Source organism: Monodon monoceros, unplaced genomic scaffold (genome assembly GCF_005190385.1).
Source record: "Monodon monoceros isolate NGI ecotype Baffin Bay Population unplaced genomic scaffold, NGI_Narwhal_1 Super_Scaffold_2, whole genome shotgun sequence".
In the NCBI taxonomy this organism is placed as follows: domain Eukaryota; kingdom Metazoa; phylum Chordata; class Mammalia; order Artiodactyla; family Monodontidae; genus Monodon; species Monodon monoceros.
The window spans coordinates 50,810,016-50,831,101 of record NW_021703776.1 but is presented as its reverse complement, the minus strand read 5'-3'; the positions used below and the strand labels follow the sequence as shown (position 1 = coordinate 50,831,101).

General features: G+C 37.9%; 1 protein-coding gene across 4 annotated transcripts in view; it reads left to right on the top strand.

Moving 5' to 3' along the window:
• Positions 1 to 21,086, top strand: part of CDK14 (cyclin dependent kinase 14) — a 609,384-nt gene that overhangs the window by 371,521 nt on the left and 216,777 nt on the right. For all 4 annotated transcript variants that reach the window (XM_029234436.1, XM_029234439.1, XM_029234435.1 and 1 more), the window contains one exon: positions 7,362 to 7,482. In XM_029234436.1, the coding sequence (XP_029090269.1) occupies positions 7,362 to 7,482 (121 nt within the window). The remainder of the gene's footprint in view (positions 1 to 7,361; positions 7,483 to 21,086) is intronic.

Below are 21,086 nucleotides of genomic sequence, written 5' to 3'. Positions count from 1 at the left end.
CAGATACTAAATTTTGTAGCTTTACATGTTGTACTTACTCAACTGCTGCTGAGCATAAGAGCAGCCATAGACAATACGTGAAAGAACAGACATAGCTGTGTTCCAGCAAAATTTATTTACAAAGACAGGTAGCCAGCTCATAGGCCGTAGTTTGATGACTCTGATCTCAGCCCCCTTATTGTACACATAAGCAAGAGAACTTAAGTGACTTAATCAAGGAGACACAACTAACTTGTTAGTGTCAGAACGACTGTCAGGCATTTCGTTTTTTTCTTATCACAAGTCTTCTGATATGCAGACTACTGCTGTGGTAGCAAAAGCATGTTTCTTATATGGTAGGCAGCCAAAGAACTCTGACTAATTGGTCTTACCACCACTCCTATTAATTTCATGTAGAGCAGTATTTCCCAGAGGAATATATTGTTTTTATCTTCTATGCAAAATAGAAAATAAAGTCTTTCTATATAAAAAATTTAATTCTTTGAAAATTTCCTTTCTTGTTTAGAATGTCTTTATTAAAATATTATGATCATTTCTGTTATTTCAAATGAAAGATATAAAAGAAGTGCCCTTGAGGATAGACAGAAGTTAGGCATAATTTATTAACTTAAAAAATTCAGGGCTTCCCTGGTGGCGCAGTGGTTGAGAGTCCGCCTGCCGATGCAGGGGACACGGGTTCGTGCCCCGGTCCGGGAAGATCCCACATGCCACGGAGTGGCTGGGCCCGTGAACCATGGCCGCTGAGCCTGCGCGTCCGGAGCCTGTGCTCCACAACGGGAGAGGCCACAGCAGGGAGAGGCCCGCATACCGCAAAAAAAAAAAAAAAAAAAAAAATATATATATATATATATATATATATATATATATATATATATATATACACACACACACACACATATAATCAGAACAAAATAAAATATTGTCTTAACATGTTTTAATGTCTTCTGGACTTAATTTCATTTTAATTAGAGTTTGTTTTCAGAGGTTACTCTTATTCAGTTGAAAGATTCTGACAAATGCCAGTCATAACATTTTAAAGGGATTTTTGTATCCTGTAAAGAGTAGCTTCTGTTAAAGTAGAAATCTGGACAGAAAAAATAAAACAAAGATGTTTCATTTAAAGGAAAGAAAAGGAGATTATAATTGTTATCTGAAAACTTTTTTTCCACTTTAAGAAACACCATGTGATATTAAGTGTATAAAAAACATAGGCCTGTCCCTAAAATGCTCACATTTCCTGCTTTCTGTTATGGCAAATATGGGGCAAGAGGTTTGGAGGATGCTTATAGGGGAAGATTGGGCATTCAAGTCTTTTATTATTCACACTGAAGAGTGTTCCAGTTAAACTTTAAGTTTCAGTAAAATTAATCTCAATAAATGTAGGTCATTTATTGTCTAGGATGTATTTCGAAGTTGATAACTATTTGCCATGGACAGACCTGAGGCTAGTGTAATACTCTAGCAAGAGATGATGCTGAGGACCTAAGGAGAAGGAAGAAAAGAGAGCAATTATAAAGTAAAATCCATTGAATTTTTAAATTTTTTAAGTGGAAGTGAAACTGTGCAACTCAGATTGGGACTTGAACCCACGCTCTTTCAACTGAGATCACACACCTGGTCTCAGGACTTAATGAAGTTCAGGTTCTTGATCTCTCATTGCAGATAGAAGTCAGTGAGAGACAAAGTTGATAGGTAGGGAGTAGATTTATTTAGAGAGAAACACACCTCGCAGACAGAGTATGGTCCATCTCAGAAGGGGAGAGCGGCCCAGGGTATGGGGTTGTCAGTTTTTATTGGGGTGGGTAATTTCATAGGCTAATGAGTGGGGAGAGTATTCCAGCTATTTTGGGGAAGCGGTGGGAATTTCCAGGAACGGGGCCACTACCCACTCTTTGACTTTTAGAGTCAGCCTTGGAACTGTCATGGCACCTGTGGGTGTGTCATTTAGCTTGCTGATGTGTTACAGTCAGCGTATACTGAGGCTCAAGGTCTAGTGGAAGTCCGCTATCTTGGACCTACTTGGTTCTAATCAGTTTATGTCGTGTCCTCGGGCTATGTCATTCTTTTAAAGGTTGTGCCCTGCCCCCTTCCCTCCTGTTTCAAAAGTAGCCTATAACGAAACAAGACTTCCGGCTTCGGTGAATGGATGGATGGTGATGTTTAGTGGTGAGTTATAGAACACTGGAGGGGGTAGTAATGGTTGGAAAATTGGGGACAATAAAAATCTTAAAGATATATATGGAGGATCGAAGTTGACATTTTTTATTTAGAAATCTAAAGTTTTAGGGGAAGATTGATAGTAGAGATACATATTTGGGATCTTCAGCAGACAGATAGTAACTGAACACATGGGAGTAAATCAGATCCTCCAGGAAAACTTGTCAAGTGCAGAGGCAAAAGGTTAAAGCCAAAACTCTGGACAACACCAGAAGAAAATGCTTTTTTGTTTTGTTTTGATTGATGGTTGTTTATTGATATACTGTAAGAGCAGCAATAATGGATTTTTAAAAATAGCTTTAGCACATCATCAGATACTTAATGTAAACCCTCTAGGAGGGAGAGGACACCATTAAAAATGTCTGTTTAAAATAAATTCCAGGCCAGTTCTCAGGACTGCGGAATGGGAAAGAAATACAAAAGCCTTCCTCTGCCCTTACTCCGTGGACTAGCTAACGGAATAGAGAAGTCTTCCCCTTTTCAGCCTGACAGCCTAATGGTAAACTGTTACCCAAGTATGTCATGTCTGTGTGGAATCAAGCTGTGAAGAAAGGAGCCCCTTTCCAAGAAATACTGATTTTGCGATTAAGAGCAAGACACTCTTTTTCTGATCATTCAGTGTGGGGAATGAGGTAAGGTGAGAGAGCCGTGTGGGAGTTGCTCTAATATAAAATACAAAACCACTGACAAGCACAGAACAGTGGCACATCCTCTGGAAAGACTGAAGTGGTGAGGGATATTCCTTTATATTGTATTTTAACTGGCTTTTGCAAGTCCATCTACCTTTTGCCATTATTCCACTTAATTCAAAAGAAACAAGTCAGTGTTGCCAGTTCTTCCTCAATTCCTTAGTCAAAGCAAAGACATGGGAATTAGTATTCTTGGACCCCAATGCTAGTTTTAGCAATTTTCTCCATAGAGTCAGAGGGATAACTCAAGTCTCTAACCAATGTTACTACCTGCAAAAAGGATGCATTAGAATTTGAAAGAATAATTAGATGTGCATAGAATAGAAATCTAATGAACATGAGTGTACAGCTAAAAGAAATTTTACTGTTTGGGGAACGTATAACAGTTTACTAGTAAATTGCATTTGACCCTGGACTCACAGCATATTCCCTGTATTAACGATGCAATTGGCCATAGAGACTTGTGGTTGGGGTCCAGTGGTTAGTGGTTGTAACTTGTAGTTAGTGCCTGTAGGACATCCTCATCCCTATGTCTAGTGAGGAATTGGGTAGACCCAGATCTGAAGCCCACAGACAAGTATGAGCTGGAGATAAAATCTTAAGAGAAGTCACCTAGGGATGACAGTTAAAACATAGCATTAGCCACAGTTACCCACAGAGTGTATACATTTAGAAAGCACTGGTTTAAATATATAACTCTAGACAAGTCCAGCAGTTATGGGGCAGATAGAGGAAGATTCCAGAAGCAGACCAAGTCACTCCTATTATCTCTTCCATAACTGAGAAGTCAAGGGAGTAAATTTAAAAGAATGGGAGTGGTCAGCTGTATCCATTGCAGCTGAGAGAACTTTTAAGATAAAGTCTGAAGAATCTCCATTGTTTGGCACCGAAGGGCTGGGCTTCTGGAGGCAAATGTTGGAAGAACTGTCACATGATTTACTTTGTGTCCCTGCCAGAGGGTAGGACCAGGCTCAGGGTGGCAGCAGAAGTTAGACCATCTTACAGAGATATGAAAAGGAATTCTTTCCTTGGGTAAGAGCTTACCTGTAAAGCTTCTTAATTAACTCTTCTGGAAATCTAAGTCTACTATGCTAGCTAGAATCAAGGTTGTCCAACTTTGAATAATTGGCAAGAGGGCTTGAATGATAGGATTTTTTGCTCCACTCTTAGGGTCTTTCCTTAGTTAGAAGTGGTAACATCTTCAAGTTGGATACTCTGAATCGTTAGGCAAGCCATTTTAGGTGCCCTAAGGAACATGCACCCTTTCATATGTACACACTCAGCCAAAGCAGCAGTGTATAAATAACCTATACTCATCTAGTTAGCATTTCACGTTGCTTTTTGACTCTTAATTCAAACTGAACATTAATATAAGAAGTTTTGATAATAACCCATGAACTTCATCCTTTTTAGAAGGTATTGTAGCTTTCTTCCTGTAGTGTAACCATAGCAACTGACAAGGAACAGAGAAAGAAAGCTTTCACACATGCTGTGCTAATTAATCCTGTCCTACAGTTTTCCTTCAGCCGGAGGATGCAGTTTAATAAATTTTGCATAGTGAGCGTGTTTTGATGCATGAACTGTATAAATACATAGCAATATCTTTACTAAATATATTTATTTAAAAATGCAATTGTATATTTCTACTTCAAGGTGTACTTTTTTTTTCTTTTGAGTCATTGTTTTAATAATGTGCTCCCTCCCTGAAAAGTTTTGGCATTTATTTATCTTTTTAACTGAACAGAAATATTTTTAGGGTAAAAACCTTTTGTTTAACAATATACAGGACACTCTCTACAAGATTATGTTTTAATTGACTCTATTAAAGTGAGATGTGAGAGTTTTTCTCAAGTGATACAGAAGAATGTATCTTAAAAATATAATAACATGCTTCAATATGACACATTTACATGCAAACCACTTTAAGAAACTGTCTTAACACACTGAAGAGTTAGATATTGAAAACTCATTTTCATTGTTGATTTGGGAAGCTGTGTGACCCATGTGAGTGGAGTTTGGGCAGTCCTTGACTGAAACATGAGATGAGAAAAATAATGTAGATGAAGAGCTTTTTCTGTTTATATTTTTCAGAAATATTTAATCAGTTTTACAAACTTATATTCAGAGTGGGCATAACTGACCTGAAGTCACATATCATTATTTAGATTTATACTATTTCTAGGTAATTTTGAGGTCTGGTTCTCCCTTTAAAACTGGGGGTATCTGGGCTTCCCTGGTGGCGCAGTGGTTGAGAGTCCGCCTGCCGATGCAGGGGACACGGGTTCGTGCCCCGGTCTGGGAAGATGCCACGTGCCACGGAGCGGCTGGGCCCGTGAGCCATGGCCGCTGAGCCTGCGCGTCCGGAGCCTGTGCTCCGCAGCGGGAGAGGCCACAGCAGTGAGAGGTCCGCGTACTGCAAAAAATATATATATATACTGGGGGTATCACAATTTTCTGTAACCAGTCTGGTCTTCTGAGCTGTCAAAGAAAATCTCATATTCTTAAATTCTCCTATCCCTCTGGCCTAGCTTTCTGTCAACAGGGACTTGGCAAAACCAAGGGAATCTAGCCTGAATGTTTTTGGCATCCCATTTGCCTTGACAACAGCATATGGAACGAGTCAGAACCTACTTCAGGACTTGTGCTTATTAGCTCTTTAGTCTGTATAGAAACATGCTCATTTGAGGAACTAAACTTTTTGATGAGATTACTAAACTCTGGAAACACTTTACCACCCTGACTGTTTTATCTGTTGTTCAGTTTTGCCTGCTTTGAGGTAGGATAAAACCTTGCAGAGAAAAGGAGTAGAGGTTACTATGGAAATCTGTTATCAGAAATAGTTATTCTATTCATGTGCAGAAAAGTTAGAGACAGTACATGTGTAGGTATGTTTGTGTGTGTATAATCTGTATATTTTAATATGGAATACTTCTAAACATTAGTCAATTTATAATATGCCATTGTGTTGTTATAAAAACTGCATGGTAGGAAAAATTGAGTTATTGTAACCATAGTTGAACTAATTAGAAATTCATCTTCTCACCAGATGCTCTATTAATTTTAACATTTACATATAATACAGTAAAGGGAATACCAAGTGTTTAATAAACTGAGAAAAGTTATGTTCCTAAGTACTACATAAAAATTTAAATAATCAAAACATTAAAATAAATATGTTATGGTAGGTTCACTGTAAAAATGTTTATTCGCTTTGAGCATCACAGTGATAAATAATACTTTACACTTGTCATTAATGAACATACTCAGATAGAAAGCTATCACAGATTTTTTCTCTTAAAAAAATAATATCTATAGATTTTGTGTGTTTTAAAGGAATTATGTATTAATTGTAGAAAACTTGGAAAAAACTCAGAAAAACTTATTAAATTAAAAAACCAGGGCTTCCCTGGTGGCGCAGTGGTTGAGAGTCCACCTGCCGATGCAGGGGACATGGGTTCGTGCCCCGGTCCGGGAAGATCCCACATGCTGCGGAGTGGCTGGGCCCGTGAGCCATGGCCGCTGAGCCTGCGCGTCCGGAGCCTGTGCTCCGCAACGGGAGAGGCCACAACAGTGAGAGGCCCGCGTACCGCAAAAAAAAAAAACAACAGATAATCTTGTATTCCAGAACTAACCACTAAGGTTATTCAAATATATTTTCCACCAGTCTTTTTTCATTGCATAAATATTTATGGTTGTGAGGTCAAACTGCATGTAATTTATCACTTAACATTTTATTGTGACCACTTTCCCAATTTTTAAACATTCTTAGAAAACAATTTAATTTATTATATGATATCTCATCATTTCCACATACCAGATTTATTTAACTGTTCCTTTATAATTATTTTTTATGTGGTTTTCAAATGAACCTCCCGAATAAGCATTTCTTAGTGAGTGTTTGACAGAACCCTGAAACCAAAAGAAGTTTTGGAAAAACCCTTTGAGAAAAGAGTCATATTCTTATCTTTCAGATTCACTGTACACATTAGAAAAATTAAGGGCACTGAGAAGTCTCACAGTACGGAAACCTGTTTTACTTTTTAAACCATCTTTTCTCAAAGGTATTTGACCTTGGAACTTTTCCATATCACACTTATTTGTAACTCTCAGAACTAAAGTACCATGAGACATTCTTTGGAAAGTCCAGGAGATTTCCAAGCTTCTGCATAGTATCAAATAGTTTATGAATTGTTTGTTTACTCTCCTGGGATACTTTTTTTTAGATTCTTGGTGCTATATTAGGAAATACAAATGATTTATTGGTTATTAGCATGTATTTGAAACAGGTAGACCACAATAATGCTTTCCCCAAACTTTCTAGTAACCTTGACGTTGCATTTGTGATTCTGTATTATAATATCACCTTTGACCTTTTAAAACTGTGAACATTCAAATTTAAATTCCCTTGTTTTATTAATGCCTATTAAACTTCTTTATGTTTCATGTAACCCACAGGTCTTGCAAGAGCAAAATCCGTCCCTAGCCACACATACTCCAATGAAGTGGTTACCTTGTGGTACAGACCTCCAGATGTCCTCCTGGGCTCGACAGAATATTCCACCTGCCTTGACATGTGGTGAGAAATGGAAGCTTTACTCTAGCTAATTTATCTATAGTGCTTGGTCTGGGTCAAGCCTAGACAAACATCCTAACAGTCTGAATGAAGATTAATGGTGCTGGAGTGTTGGCCTGTGTGTGGCAATACCACTGGAGTTTTTGAAAACATAATTGGGAATGTTCCCTAATCAGGGACTCCCTTACAGATGGTGTCTGCTAATGGTTCTTGATGGACAGGGGCAGAGACATTTTTCTAGCTGTCAGTTTGGTGATTTTTCTCCCTAAGGGTCTTAGTTTGTAGATTTATTTTATAACAAGGAAGTGTATATCTCCAAACAGCAGCATAGGTTGGAAGTTGTAGGAGCATGTTTAAATTCACAACAGAAATCAGATAAGTGGTCTGAAAATTTTGCTGTGACTGTAAGGTACTAAATTTGGTACAATATACCCCTGAAAACTGTTGGTACCAATTATCCAAAATGAAATTAAGTGATTACTTTTTAAAAATATCAGAGTAAGTTTAATTTCAATAGAGTCACAGTTTTACACAGTGGTTTAGCAAAACTTAAAATTCTATTATAAGAGGCCCAAAGAGTGGCAAGGTTTAATGTGTAATTATTATTAATGATAAACTACGATGAGTTTCCAGTCTAGTGTGATCTAAATCAAATAAGGGAATAACCTTCTTTTTAGCAATCAGAAAGGCTTAATAGTGAATGTTGAAAAGGTCATTTATTAATAGAAAAATCCCTTTCCTAGACTCACAATTGTGTTCAGAGTAAAACAGTTCACATAGCACATGGCTGTTTGATAGCATGAATCATCTTCCATGAATGATGATGCCCTACATACAGAATTCAGCTACATGTTCACATAATGTTTATGACCTCAATAAAGCTTCAGTATGTGTCATTTATCTTCTTGCCCTGTACTTACTTCACTGCTCTACCCTAAATAATCTTGACTTTTAGTAAATTAGGCTGTGATGAGGCTTGGCTTCTTCCCTGATATTTTTAATCCAAACTTCCTTCCTTCCTTCCTTCCTTCCTTCCTTCCTTCCTCCCTCCCTTCCTTCCTTTCTTTTTGTCTGCGTTGGGTCTTCGTTGCTGCATGCGGACTTTCTCTAGTTGCAGCGAGCGGGGGCTACTCTTCATTGTGGTGCGCAGGCTTCTCATTACGGTGGCTTCTCTTGTAGAGCACAGGCTCTAGGCATGTAGGCTTCAGTAGCTGTGGCACGTGGGCTCAGTAGTTGTGACTCACGGGCTCTAGAGCACAGGCTCAGTAGTTGTGGTGCATGGGCTTAGTTGCTCCGTGGCATGTGGGATCTTCTCAGACCAGGGCTTGAACCCATTTTGCCTGCATTGGCAGGCAGAATCTTAACCACTGTGCCACCAGGGAAGCCCTGATCCGAACGTTTTATGGAGAGAAAGTAATCAAGTTCCTTGTGATGTAGGGTACAGTGTAGATTTACTTAATTTAGATTCCAACAACCCCTTAGGAATGGGATTTGGGCATCTGTAAAGCCACCGAAAATATATGCAACATTTTGTGTACACGTGGATATATTTATTTTTCTGTGCTGTAGATCTGTATGAGTTATAGAGTGTTTTTCTCTACGTTTTGAGAATGGAAATTCTAGATTGTTTTTCAGTGAGGTCAGTTAAGGACTCTGCTAATAGAACATAGTTTGGAAATATTTGTGGCTTGGAGCCAGTTTTGTCTTAGTTGCTTGGCAGTGCAGTTAGGACTCTACCCTCAGAATGAGGAGAAGCTATTTTTTATACACTAGTGGCTAATTTTTCCCAAACCTTTGAAAGTGCCCTTTAAAGTACAGAGAACCGCATGGATTGGGACTTGCTAATATGTCTGTTTGTGATATATAATGTTTGACTTCCAGTCTGTGCCTCTCCACTCGCCCTGCCCCCAACCTTTCTGTGACATGTATGTGCCTGTTGGTGTCCATTCTCTTAAGGAAGAAGGCTTGGTTGCTTTCTGCCAATTTGCTTTAAGCAGAGACATAATGAAGCATAAGAAGAAGATGGTTATTTAAGTGGAAGGGAGGAAAACTGATATAAAATAATAGACCCCAAATGCCCTTTTGTCTTCATGCCAATATTATTCATTGCCAAAAGCAAATAGTAAATGTGTTATGTTGGAGCAGTTTCCCATGCTTATTGGCTCTACATTTCTAAGCCCTAAAATCTGAGTTATGTCTGTGCTATGCCTGTCACTCTGAATCTGATTTCATTCCAAGCCATTTTCTAAAAGCCATTTTGTTATTTTCCTATAAGTCAGGTAAAACGTATGTATTTTTCCAGTTAGAGAAAAGTTCACAGGGCAATGATTTTTGCATAATTAGTGACCTTGATGCTGGGTATTCAAAGATCTAGAAATGGGACTATAATTGAGTCATGGCTCAGCTGCACCAAAGAGAAGTACAAATATTAACCCATAGACAGTAGCAGGGGGGCAGGTGGCAGTGGTTTCAGGCTATTTTTACAGTTCATTTACCATCCTGGGGCAGTGGGGTAGTAACTAAAAACTAACGATCCCTACACAGTGTTACAATTTCCAGTTTTCTGTTTAAATAGCTTTGGGCAATAAAAATATTAATGAAGACACTTATTCATTAACATTGGCAGCAAGTGATGGAAGTCAGAGCTCTCCCTGTTATGATTTACTGCTCTAGGTCTCCAGCATGGTGGTGATGTATGAATATAGTGTGTGATTTGAGAGCTCATCAAGAAAGATAGCTTTATGACACCTTTGTCTGCCTCCGTGAAGGAGGGTTTAAGCAGAGGAATCCAATTGGACTTTGTGTCGTGTATAGCTTCCCTTAATTCTTGGATTTTATAACTCTTTGAAAGTCAAGGCATAGGACATCATCTTTAAGCTTCTAAACCAAAAAGGCTTACCAAGTACTGAAAACCACATTAAGAGAAGTGCAAATGTGAAAAGGAGCTTATCTGTGTAGTTCCTCCCTTGTCAAGGAGTTCTGCTCTAGCTGTCGAGGTCATTGCTCTTAATAAGCCTTATATTCCTTTATAGAAGCTCATAAATATGTTTAGAATGGCATTTGTTTTCTAAAGCAGAAGGTCACTTGGGATTATTTTAAGGGATTAATTTTTAGCATAGCGACTAAATTAATCTGTAGCTAATAAATATATCATCATCACGGTACTTTTGGGGGGCACAATATATATTGATACCACCTTGTGTCAATTTCAGTGCTCCCCAACATGGTGTGTAAAGAATGATAGCATGTCAGTCTCTCCCTTTCATTATCTTTTTCAAAGCTAATTAACATATTAACTATGCTTGTCAAAATGTGGGGCAAATCATTTATAAATAAACCTGTCAAATGTAATGAGATTGCATATTAAATCACCCTTTTCTCTATAGCATCTCTGATTTAGGATTAAAATTAATCTATTTAACATTGTAGCAGCTGGGTGGTTAGAAAAAAATTTCCATACCGATCTTGATATATAGAAAAACGTCTGCATCAAAATTGATTTTGCATATATCAGAAAAGAAATTGCCTATTTATTGAGTATTATAAGGCCATTTGGCATTTCATTTTATTAAATAAGCCTAATCACCATACATACTGGCAATATAGAGTTCTGCCATCATCTTTAATGATCTCTCCTGAACCAAGGAAATTTATGTAATAAAATAAAGTTTCCTAAGGACTCAGGCTTGTTTACCAGTGTTTTAAGAGAAAGAATCATAAATTGTCTTAAGCAATAGTAATAACAGTGGTAACAATAATAGATACTTTTACTGAACACAAACTGTATTCTAAGTCCTCTTATGCATTTTAATTACTTACCTACTGTTCTATGATACAGTGAAAGAAAACAAAACCCAGGGAGACTAAGTAAGAGAGTAAGGGTCATAGTTAGTAAATAGAGCTGACATTCAAACTCAGAGCTAACGTACTCCAAAGCCCTTTCTCCTTATAACATATTACATAATCTCTTAAGATGATTTATAAGCAATTGTTTTTTATTTTACTACTAAAGTGATTCCAAAACACAAGTAAGTAAAATACCTCTTTGAGAATTTAGGTTATGATCTGAGTCATGTTGGATCCTTTGCATATTTCAAACAAAGTAGATGGCTTTCCCTCTCACACAACAGCCTTGCAGACTGCTTTCTCTCCTCACATCAATAGTCTATATTATATAATTTTATTCAGGATGGAGTTTTTTTTTAATAAACTTAAGACATGAATCATTGGATTGAATACATTTTCATGAGACCAATATCTATACTGGCAAGTATTTTCACAATTTCTAACCATTACTCATTTACCGTTTCGGCTAAAACGAATGTGTCCATTTAAAAAAGAATGCTAGTAAAAACTGAGAATTTGAGTTCATAGGCTACATAAAATCATCTATCAACATTATTTACACATTTTCTAATTAGGTCATGAGACCAAGGGGGATTCAGATTAGTCACTCTCAAAAGTAACAACTCTTTAAGAGATCTTGAGAGCTGCTCAAATAATACATGATCCAAATGACTTGCCAGTGTAGCCACTGACAATGCAATGGAACATGACAAAAGAACAGGGATAGTCAGAAGGGTGTCTGGGGGACAAAAGCTGAGCTCCTGGTGGCAGCCGTACTTTCTGAGCCACTCCCACTACTGAAGTCCCTTAAAATTGCGATGACCATAGAGTATATTGTCCATTCCAGGATACTTTTTAGAGTTAATAGTAATTCTGCTAGGACAATAGATGTAAAACAGGGATATAACTGTGACGTGTGGTCCTCTTACTCATAAAGCACTGGAGCAATAATTTGCTAAATAGTAGTAGTCAGAACAGACAATGCATTTGAGTGCTTAATTCACACCGAAGGAGTGCTGGCTACAAACTATTCCTTGTGGAAAACTTCTGTTACATTGCTTTATAACAAATTGTCTCCAAAAGTACAGTTCTCTATTATTAGATTATTATGACATTATGGAGTGGCTGCCACAGTGCTGCATTTAGTGATGGCTTTGGAATGCTGAAGGGAACCTGTTCTCTTATCCTGTCAGAAGCTTAGCGTGGTTATGGTTATTACATCCCATGTTGTTTATCAGTGTGTATTTGTGAGAGAGAGTTTATGTGTGTTTTCAATGGATGTGTTTGGTCACTTGTTAATGATGGGCTGGCTGAATCATAACATATAAAATGAGACATTGTATATGTAGTTTTCACTACTAAATATTTTTAAAACAAATAAAAATCCCCCCACTTGTATCAAAGTTGGCAAAGTAATTGGTCACCCACAACTGGTTTTTGGATATTTTTTTTTTTTTTTTTTTTTGTGATACGCGGGCCTCTCACTGTTGTGGCCTCTCCCGTTGCGGAGCACAGACTCTGGACGCGCAGGCTCAGCGGCCATGGCTCACGGGCCCAGCCGCTCTGTGGCACGTGGGGTCTTCCTGGACCGGGGCACGAACCCGTGTCCCCTGCATCGGCAGGCGGACTCTCAACCACTGCGCCACCAGGGAAGCCCTGGATAATATTTAAATAGCCAATCACAATGACTAAGTTTCATGATACTAAGATAGCCCTTGGTATACTTAGCTGCCTCACTGGTTCATAGCTGCAAGAGATGGATAAATGCAGAAATTCTTTAAGAAATATATGACTCCATAAATGTTGAAAATAGTGTTCTTATTCAGCTTTTGGAACATCAACCAGCCAAGCTAAATATTTTGTATTTCTATTAAAGTATACAATCCAAGGGTGCTATAGAATATATCAAAGAAATAGAAGCTGTTGTATTTGGTTTTAGGGAGATTCACATACTGTCTATGTCTGGAGAATTAGAGAGAAATTTCGGCCCAGGATGTTCTCATCTTACGCGTGTGTGTGCGTGTGCACATGCGTTTAATTCAGAAATATATGTTAGTACTCCAAGTTTGGAGAGCATTGGATGTTCACTAGTGCCTTTTATGCTTTACAAGTTGTGTATTTTTTCATGTAGCTATTGATTCTCTGATCAAGGTAACTAACAGTGGTTTAATGTATAAAGGAGGCCATGTTATGGTAGAAAATACATTGAAAGCCTAAATTAGGCTCTGCCAGTCCTTACCTGTGTGAATTTAGTTGATCAGATCGCTTAACTATCCTTATCTTCAGTTTCCAAATCAGAAAATTTTAATAATTAAACCTATTTCAGATATAACTAGTTACTAATAGCTGCTGCAGTAGTAACAATAACAAAAGTAGTAATCTCCTGCCTCACTCATTCTCATCCTCTAATCCTATTTGTCAGAAGTAACTACTACTTTCAACTCTTTTAGGATCTATCTCCACATGTCTTAAATAATTGTTTATATTGCCATCTCTAAGTTACTATTTTAGACATTGCTACTAAGTAGGCGTATAGTAGACAAAGATTTAACTTTCTTCCATCAACCTTCCCCCAACTCCACCTTCATCTCATTCTCCCAATATAGAATCTATATCACATTTTGAAATATTAATGTGTAAATATTAATATTATTCATGGTGAAGTCAAGTAGTATTCATGATTATGTATTCTTTCTTGTATAACCTTTGGTTTTTCCTGGACTTTATGATTGTCTCTGCTTTTTATTAGTTTAGTTGTCTTTGTCCCTACTGTTATTTATAGTCATAAAAGATCTGTCGATTATATATGGAATATATTTTCCAAATGCTCAAACACATCAGCAGATCTGTCAATTCCATTTAATTTTCTTGACATCTCCCTCCCTCAACCTTTTCCTTGAAACTTTCCTCTCTCGGCTCTCTGATTTCTTGCCTTAGCACAGCTGAACATCTGTCATCTTAGGACTTCCGTTTCCCCCCTCTCCTGTTGTTGTAGGTCCTAAGCTAGTTGTTCTCTGTTTCCCTCCAAATCTGTTCTCTACCCTCTTCTTCCCTGCCCTATGTCCTGGATGACTAACCCCTAGGGAATACATCCTCCAAGCTGCCTTGGCCACTGGTTCCAAATCGAGTTCAGGCAATGGAAAAGTATGAGGATTGAATATATTCATCCCTACTTCTTCCCTGCTTTAACCTGTATTTCTCGGAATGGCTAACTAAAGCTTCTGTGCGGAAGCACTTTTTCATGGCTCTAGCTGTCAGTAGATTTCCATAACATTTGGCCTTTATGATCCTAGGGGCAATAATGGCTTTTAGGCTTTTTTGGCGGGGTGGGGGTTGGTTTGGCTGTGCCACATGGCAACCTGGGTCCTCGGCAGTGAGAGTATGGAGTCCTGTCCACTGGACCTCCAGGGAATTCCCGGCTTTTAGTTCTAAGGCAAGTAATGACTTCCTGCTGTTGCTAGCCTCTTAGTGTTTCAGTATGTCTTATTAGTTCTGTTACACCTCTGTAAGTAGTAAATTCATCAGAGTCTGTTCTGGGTTGGATTCATTTTCCTTCTGACCTTTACTGATTATAGATTCCTTGTTTTCTGGATTCCTTGTCTTCCTCCTTTAGTTTCCTAAGAAAGAATGTGTTAGAAATATAAGTTTCAAACTCTTAGTTTTCTCAAAATGTCTTTATGCTGCTCCCACACATGATTGATAAACTTTGGTTGAGTATATAATGAGGGGTTTCTTTTCCCTCAGAATTTTGAATGTATTGCTTACTTTCTTTAGAGCTTCTAGTATTGCTACTGAAAAGTCTGATTGCATTCAGATTTGCAAGCATTTGTGTGCCTCATCATACTTTCTCCCTGGCAAGTATTAGGTTCTTATATCTGTCCCTGGTATTCTGAAATTGCTTGATAATGAGCTTTGATTGTATCTTTTTCTGTTGGTGCCAATTAGATACACAGACCAATTAAACACATTTTTTACTTAATTTCCCTTTTTTCAGCTCTGTGCCTCACTCTGCTCTCACCTTTTATCTTCAATTTGAGGACTTTTGGATTTAATTTCTCCAGAGGATAAACACTCAGTGTCCTGCTGGTGGGTTGGGGTGAGAGATGGTCAGAGAAGGCCTATGGGTCAATTGGTTTGTACAAACATTCAATCCTCCACCCTATTTCCAGTTGTCAGACTCACCTTTACACTTTCTAGAACTTATGTATCCAAGTCGTGTGCCTTTTCTAAGTTGTTGTAGGTAAATACTCAGTCTATAACTTGAGAAGTTGTAGCTGCCTATGGTCTGCCTAGATTGCTACACCTTCATCCACAACTTATGAAAAAAATTCTCTCTCATCTTCTTGTGTGTCCTCATCTATCTATTTTATCCTTGTTTAAAATGTTATTCCTTAACTGACACTTCAGTCACTTTTGGGAGGGAGGGGGCGTTTGTGTACATTTTACCGAATGTCCTACTCTTGTTGATAATTTAATATTCGTGGCTTTACTTATGGACAGTTGACTGCTAAGGTTCTTGTCCTAGAGAAAATTGTGACTTTGCTTGGCCACAGATTTGAGTTGCAAGTCCTGATGGGTGGGAGCCAATCAACAGCATGGTGCAGGCAGGAGCATCTTGACTGCCAGCTTCCTAGTGTGGTTGTGGAAATTTATAATCCTTACCATTTAACTGTTAATGTAGTGAGGACAACTTTATTTATGAAAACAAATGTGAAAAGAAAGCCAAGCACTTTCTGATAAGCTAGTGAGGGAAAGGAATAGAATGTGAAATGATAGTTTTTTAAAAGGTAAACATTTTACATGAATTGAAAGAAGTGATTGCAGAAGGTAGTTCTCTGATCAATGGCAATGTGTGAATCCACCATGAGCTTACTATTAAAACAAGCAAAAGCAATCAGTGAAACTCTTTCAACAAATGTTCCAGTCAATATGAAGTTTCTAATCCAATGAAGGTGAAAAAGTAGATTGTTATCTTACATGCACAGGGAAGATATGATTGAATGACAATGTGATTGGAGAGAAGCTAGGGGCTTATATAAACATCATTGTTGGTAAAGGGGCTTGGGTGTCTACTTCATACTGTTCATTGAAGGACGAAAGTGAGGACCTCTGTGCTATTGTGACGTTTGTGATTTAATTCCTCAGGACACTGCATTATCTAGCATGTACTTTAATTAGGAATCACATTTTCACTTACTGGTATTCTGCTCTATGAATTAATGTAACTTAAATATACTAGTAGCTTTCTTGATTTTAGATACTATATTATGTAATCAATAAACTTAGATATTTGGGGTTTTTCTTTTTTTCCAGTTTTGCTCTTCAAATGGAATGTCCTTAGATTCCTATTGGTAAAGATGACATTGGGCAAAAAAAGAAATAGTACAATAATTGAAAAAGAAAGTCAAACTTAACTAAACTAGCCTATCAGTGGCCAAGAAACAGCCTGCTTGAAATTCCATTAAAATATAAAACAAAACTTAATTATAGTCTGTGACAGGCACTTAGTAATTACTAAGGACAGAATCTGAGTAGCTTCCTGTTTTCCTGTACACATGTGGATTGTTCATCTTTGGTATGGCATTTATATTTCTCTGTATTTCCATGTGAGACAGTAGATTCTAAGAATGAGATACTCACATAATTGCATTTTCTGTAGAGCCTGGCAAGGCATTTCTATTCTTTCTCATTGAAAATTCAGTGGTTCTTCCTTGACAGCTAGCTTTCACCATGTTTGCTTCTGAAGACAGAATATATTCATAGCCTAATGTAGACTCAACAAATTGAAAAACTTTATTATATCAACTATAAAAATTTTCATGTTTGTCATTTTTAATCCTAACAGGTTTAATTTAGAAACTGTTTCAGAATTTTAGCAACCCAGTGAAATCAATTCATAATTTTGTTTTATTAGGTTTTATGGCCATTTTATACCCCTGCCTCCCAAATCTGAAGATTCTTGGTTATGCTGTTCACACTAGCTGGTTGGTGGTGGCACAGAGGGAAAAAGAACCTCTAGAGTCTCAGGGCCAGCCCCCTTCCCACTAAGATCTCCCTTACACAACATGATTATGTTCAGCCATTCATTCATTCATTTAACAACACCTTACAGAATGTCCAGAGGTTCAAGAGTGAAAAAGACCTGGTCCCTGTCCTTCAGCAGCACCCGCTAGTGTTACAGCATCACACAACTCCAGGGGGCGTCATTCACATTGTAGTCTGTATGCATTGTCTAATCTATACAGCCACATTCCAGGGCAAGCCCTTGAGTATATTCCAAGAAGGCCACAGACTTCACCAAAAAACGGACAATGAGGATTTACAGTAGGAAGGTTTTTGCCTTCAGGTCTTCCATGTGTTATCTAAGAGGGTTGTCATAGCAGATGGGTGTCAAACATTTCCCTGTCAAGTATCATCCATCTAGTCGTATACCTTAGTGGTGTTCATTCCAGCATTCTTAACCACAGACCATCTAAGTACAGCTATGCCATTTGATGACTGGAACTAAATGTATCAACTTACCACTCTGTAAACTGAAGTTCAGAATTCTTCTTTCAGGAGAGTAATTTACATGATTTCAGCAGTGATTTGTCTTTGTGATATGCTAGATATGTTTCTCTAAAAAGATTGCTTGAATGTGTCATTTGCTCTGATCTTTAAGATAATTACCCATGAACGATTTTTTCCTAATTCCCCACATTATTGCAGGATGATTAATAAATTTGCAGGGAGGAATCTTATAATATGACTTCCTTGTTTTGCATCAGCTGTCATATAAACAGAAATTAAAGATGTGCAAAGCTTATTCATTTGTTTTTCCTTGTCCTGCCTGGTCTACAGTTATTCCTTGGAGAAGTGCTTTCTGTGGTAGCATTTTAAATGACTAACCGAATGGAACCTCTCTTCCTTTGTTGTTCCATAGTGCAAGAAATAATATTTCTCGGCTATTCAATGCAATATGTTGAGTTTTATATTTTTTCCTTATTGTAGTCCTCAGTAAGGGCCTTTCCTATTTAAATTTTTGTATCAATTGTTAATGGTTTCTGGATGTTCCTGTCTGAATATTCCCAGGTATCTATATAATATGTGGCTGTTACTTTCATTTATTTATTTATTTATTTTTTGGCTGCGTTGGGTCTTCGTTGCTGCGCACGAGCTTCCTCTAGTTACGGCAAGTGGGGGCTCCTCTTCTTTGTGGTGTGTGGGCTTCTCATTGCAGTGGCTACTCTTGTTGAGGAGCACGGGCTCTAGAGTATACGGGCTTCAGTAGTTGCAGCGCATGGGCTCAGGAGTTGTGGTTTGCAGGCTCAGTAGTTGTGGTGCACGGGCTTAGTTGCTCCGTGGCATGTGGGATCTTCCTGGACCAGGGATCGAACCCGTGTCCCCTGCATTGGCAGGTGGATTCTTAACCACTGCGCCACCAGGGAGGTCCTGTGTGGCTGTTATTTTAAGACTTTATCTCTGGGGTTTTCATTATCTATGGAAGTCTGTTTTAAATTTTCAAGCATCTTTAAACACCCATCCTTCTTTCAGTACACTATCAATGGTGATAGACTTCAGTCTTTAGGGATAGTTTTATTGGTTTTTTTCTGCCCAAACCTTAATTTTATAGACTTTCTTTTGATATTTTTATCCTTGTTAGCATTTGTGTCACCAGGAATGAGAACGAATTCGCCATCTCCGTTTCTTCTTTTTTAATCTGACCAGACTGATCAAATAAAGACGCGTCATTCTAACTGGGGAGGCGGCGTGGCATAACGAAGGCTCACTGGCCCAGGATTCTGAGTCGCAGCTACAGGTTCTGGGGCTGACATTTAAACATGTAATATGGTTTCTTTACATGTAAAAATCAAGGCATTGTCTTAGGCACTCTCTGAAGTCCCTCTATCTCTAAATTTTAACAATCGAGTAAATTGTACTGCTGAACCAGAGGTTTCCATGGAGACCATTGGAATTCCTTCAGAGTGACATAAATGAAGTTAGGGTTTAGATATTTTGATGTAATGACTTAACTGATTTTTTTCTAGTGTTTAATTTTATATGATGATATTAGTTCTAAATCAAATTCCTTTCTCTACTTCAGTTTCTTGTGTACACTCCTCAGAATAGTTTGTATAATTCATTCATTCATTCATTCTTTTATTTGAAAGATATTTATTGAACACCTATTTTGTACCAGGTACCAGGTTAGGTCCTGGGGCTTATAAAGATGAGAAAGATCCTTCCATGCCTTCAAGATCAGAAGGAAAAACAGTGTAATAAGCTGTAACACAGATATACAGTCAGTACAGTGGTGGCTCAGAGGGGAAGGTGATAAATTTATCCTTGGTGGATAGTTGAGGATAGGTTGGGGGGGGGGTGGTCACAGAAGGTGTCACCAAGTGGTAATTAGTTGGCCCGACTTGTCAGAGCCATCTTTCAAAGTTAACAAAGCTAGAGTTGAGGACACATTGGCCAGGCCATGGACAAAAGTACCCCACCAGGGGGTGAAACAGCTGATATTTGTGGGTAGGGAAGAGGGACAGAGTTTAAGAACAGGTAGAGAAAAAGGAAAAAATAGAGAGTGGGGGAAAGTGGTTGGAAGCCAGAATGGAGAAATATTTAGGAATAGTTAGGATGTGACAACTCAATTGAATGAGAGTGATAGGGGAAGGGCAAGGGTTTCAGATGATTCGTGGATTTCTGGCTCAGGTAACTGCACCAGAAAGCAAAAATACAGCTTTGCAATGTGATTTAAAAAAAAAAATATATATATATATATATATATACACACACACACACACACACACACACACATATATATACATATTTTAAGTATACATTTTTTATATTATATATTTATGCATAAATATATATAAAGTATATATGTACACACATGCATATACACTAAAATATGTACCAAAATATATGTATACTGAAATATATACACTAAAATATATCAACATAGATGTCTGCATATTAAAATGTATGAGCAAGAGTTATCATTGTAACTTAATGAGCATTGTTGCCAGTTGGTACATTAAGGTGGTTAGGCTTCTAGATCTTTCTGGTAAGACTTATTTCAGATGTGGATGCTGGTAAGGGGCTCCCTCTCACTGCCTGGTCCCTCCTCTCCAGTCAGCAGCGGGCCACCCTGGGCCTTGGCTTTATGGAACTACGTTAGGTTCCTGTACTTCATTCTTTGCTTTCATTTAGGTTTTGTTCTGACATGCCTCATTTGTAAGTACAATTCTTAGAGATACAATTCTGTTTCATAGTTTGAAAAATAAATGTTAACGTATCCCCATGTATAAAAAGTTTATTGTTTTGAACTGAATGTTCTCTGAGATGGGCTTTCACCCACAGTCTAGTGTTTGGATTGGTTTTGTTTTCATTCCTTGAGAGCTGCGTGCTCCATAGAAGTATCTGACTAAGATATATTGTGCCTATCTGTGCCTAATGAAGCACTAACCACAGTAAATGGTGAGTGACAGTTGAATCAGTTCAGTCCCTTCAGTAGCTACCAAGGACATGTGAAATGTAATTTTTTAATCTTTCACTTTTCAAATACTGCAGATGCCAAAATGAAAAGATCACGTTTGTTATGTGTAATACATTTTCATACAAGTTTAACAAAAAAACCCACTTTTTAAAAAACTTTGATCTTTTAGAAGCTAAACTAGGGGGAAAAAAACCTCTTTGTTCTATTTTACAAATATATATATTCCAACAGAGAAAAGATAAATAAATGGCCACCTTGTGCATCAAATTGCACTACCTTT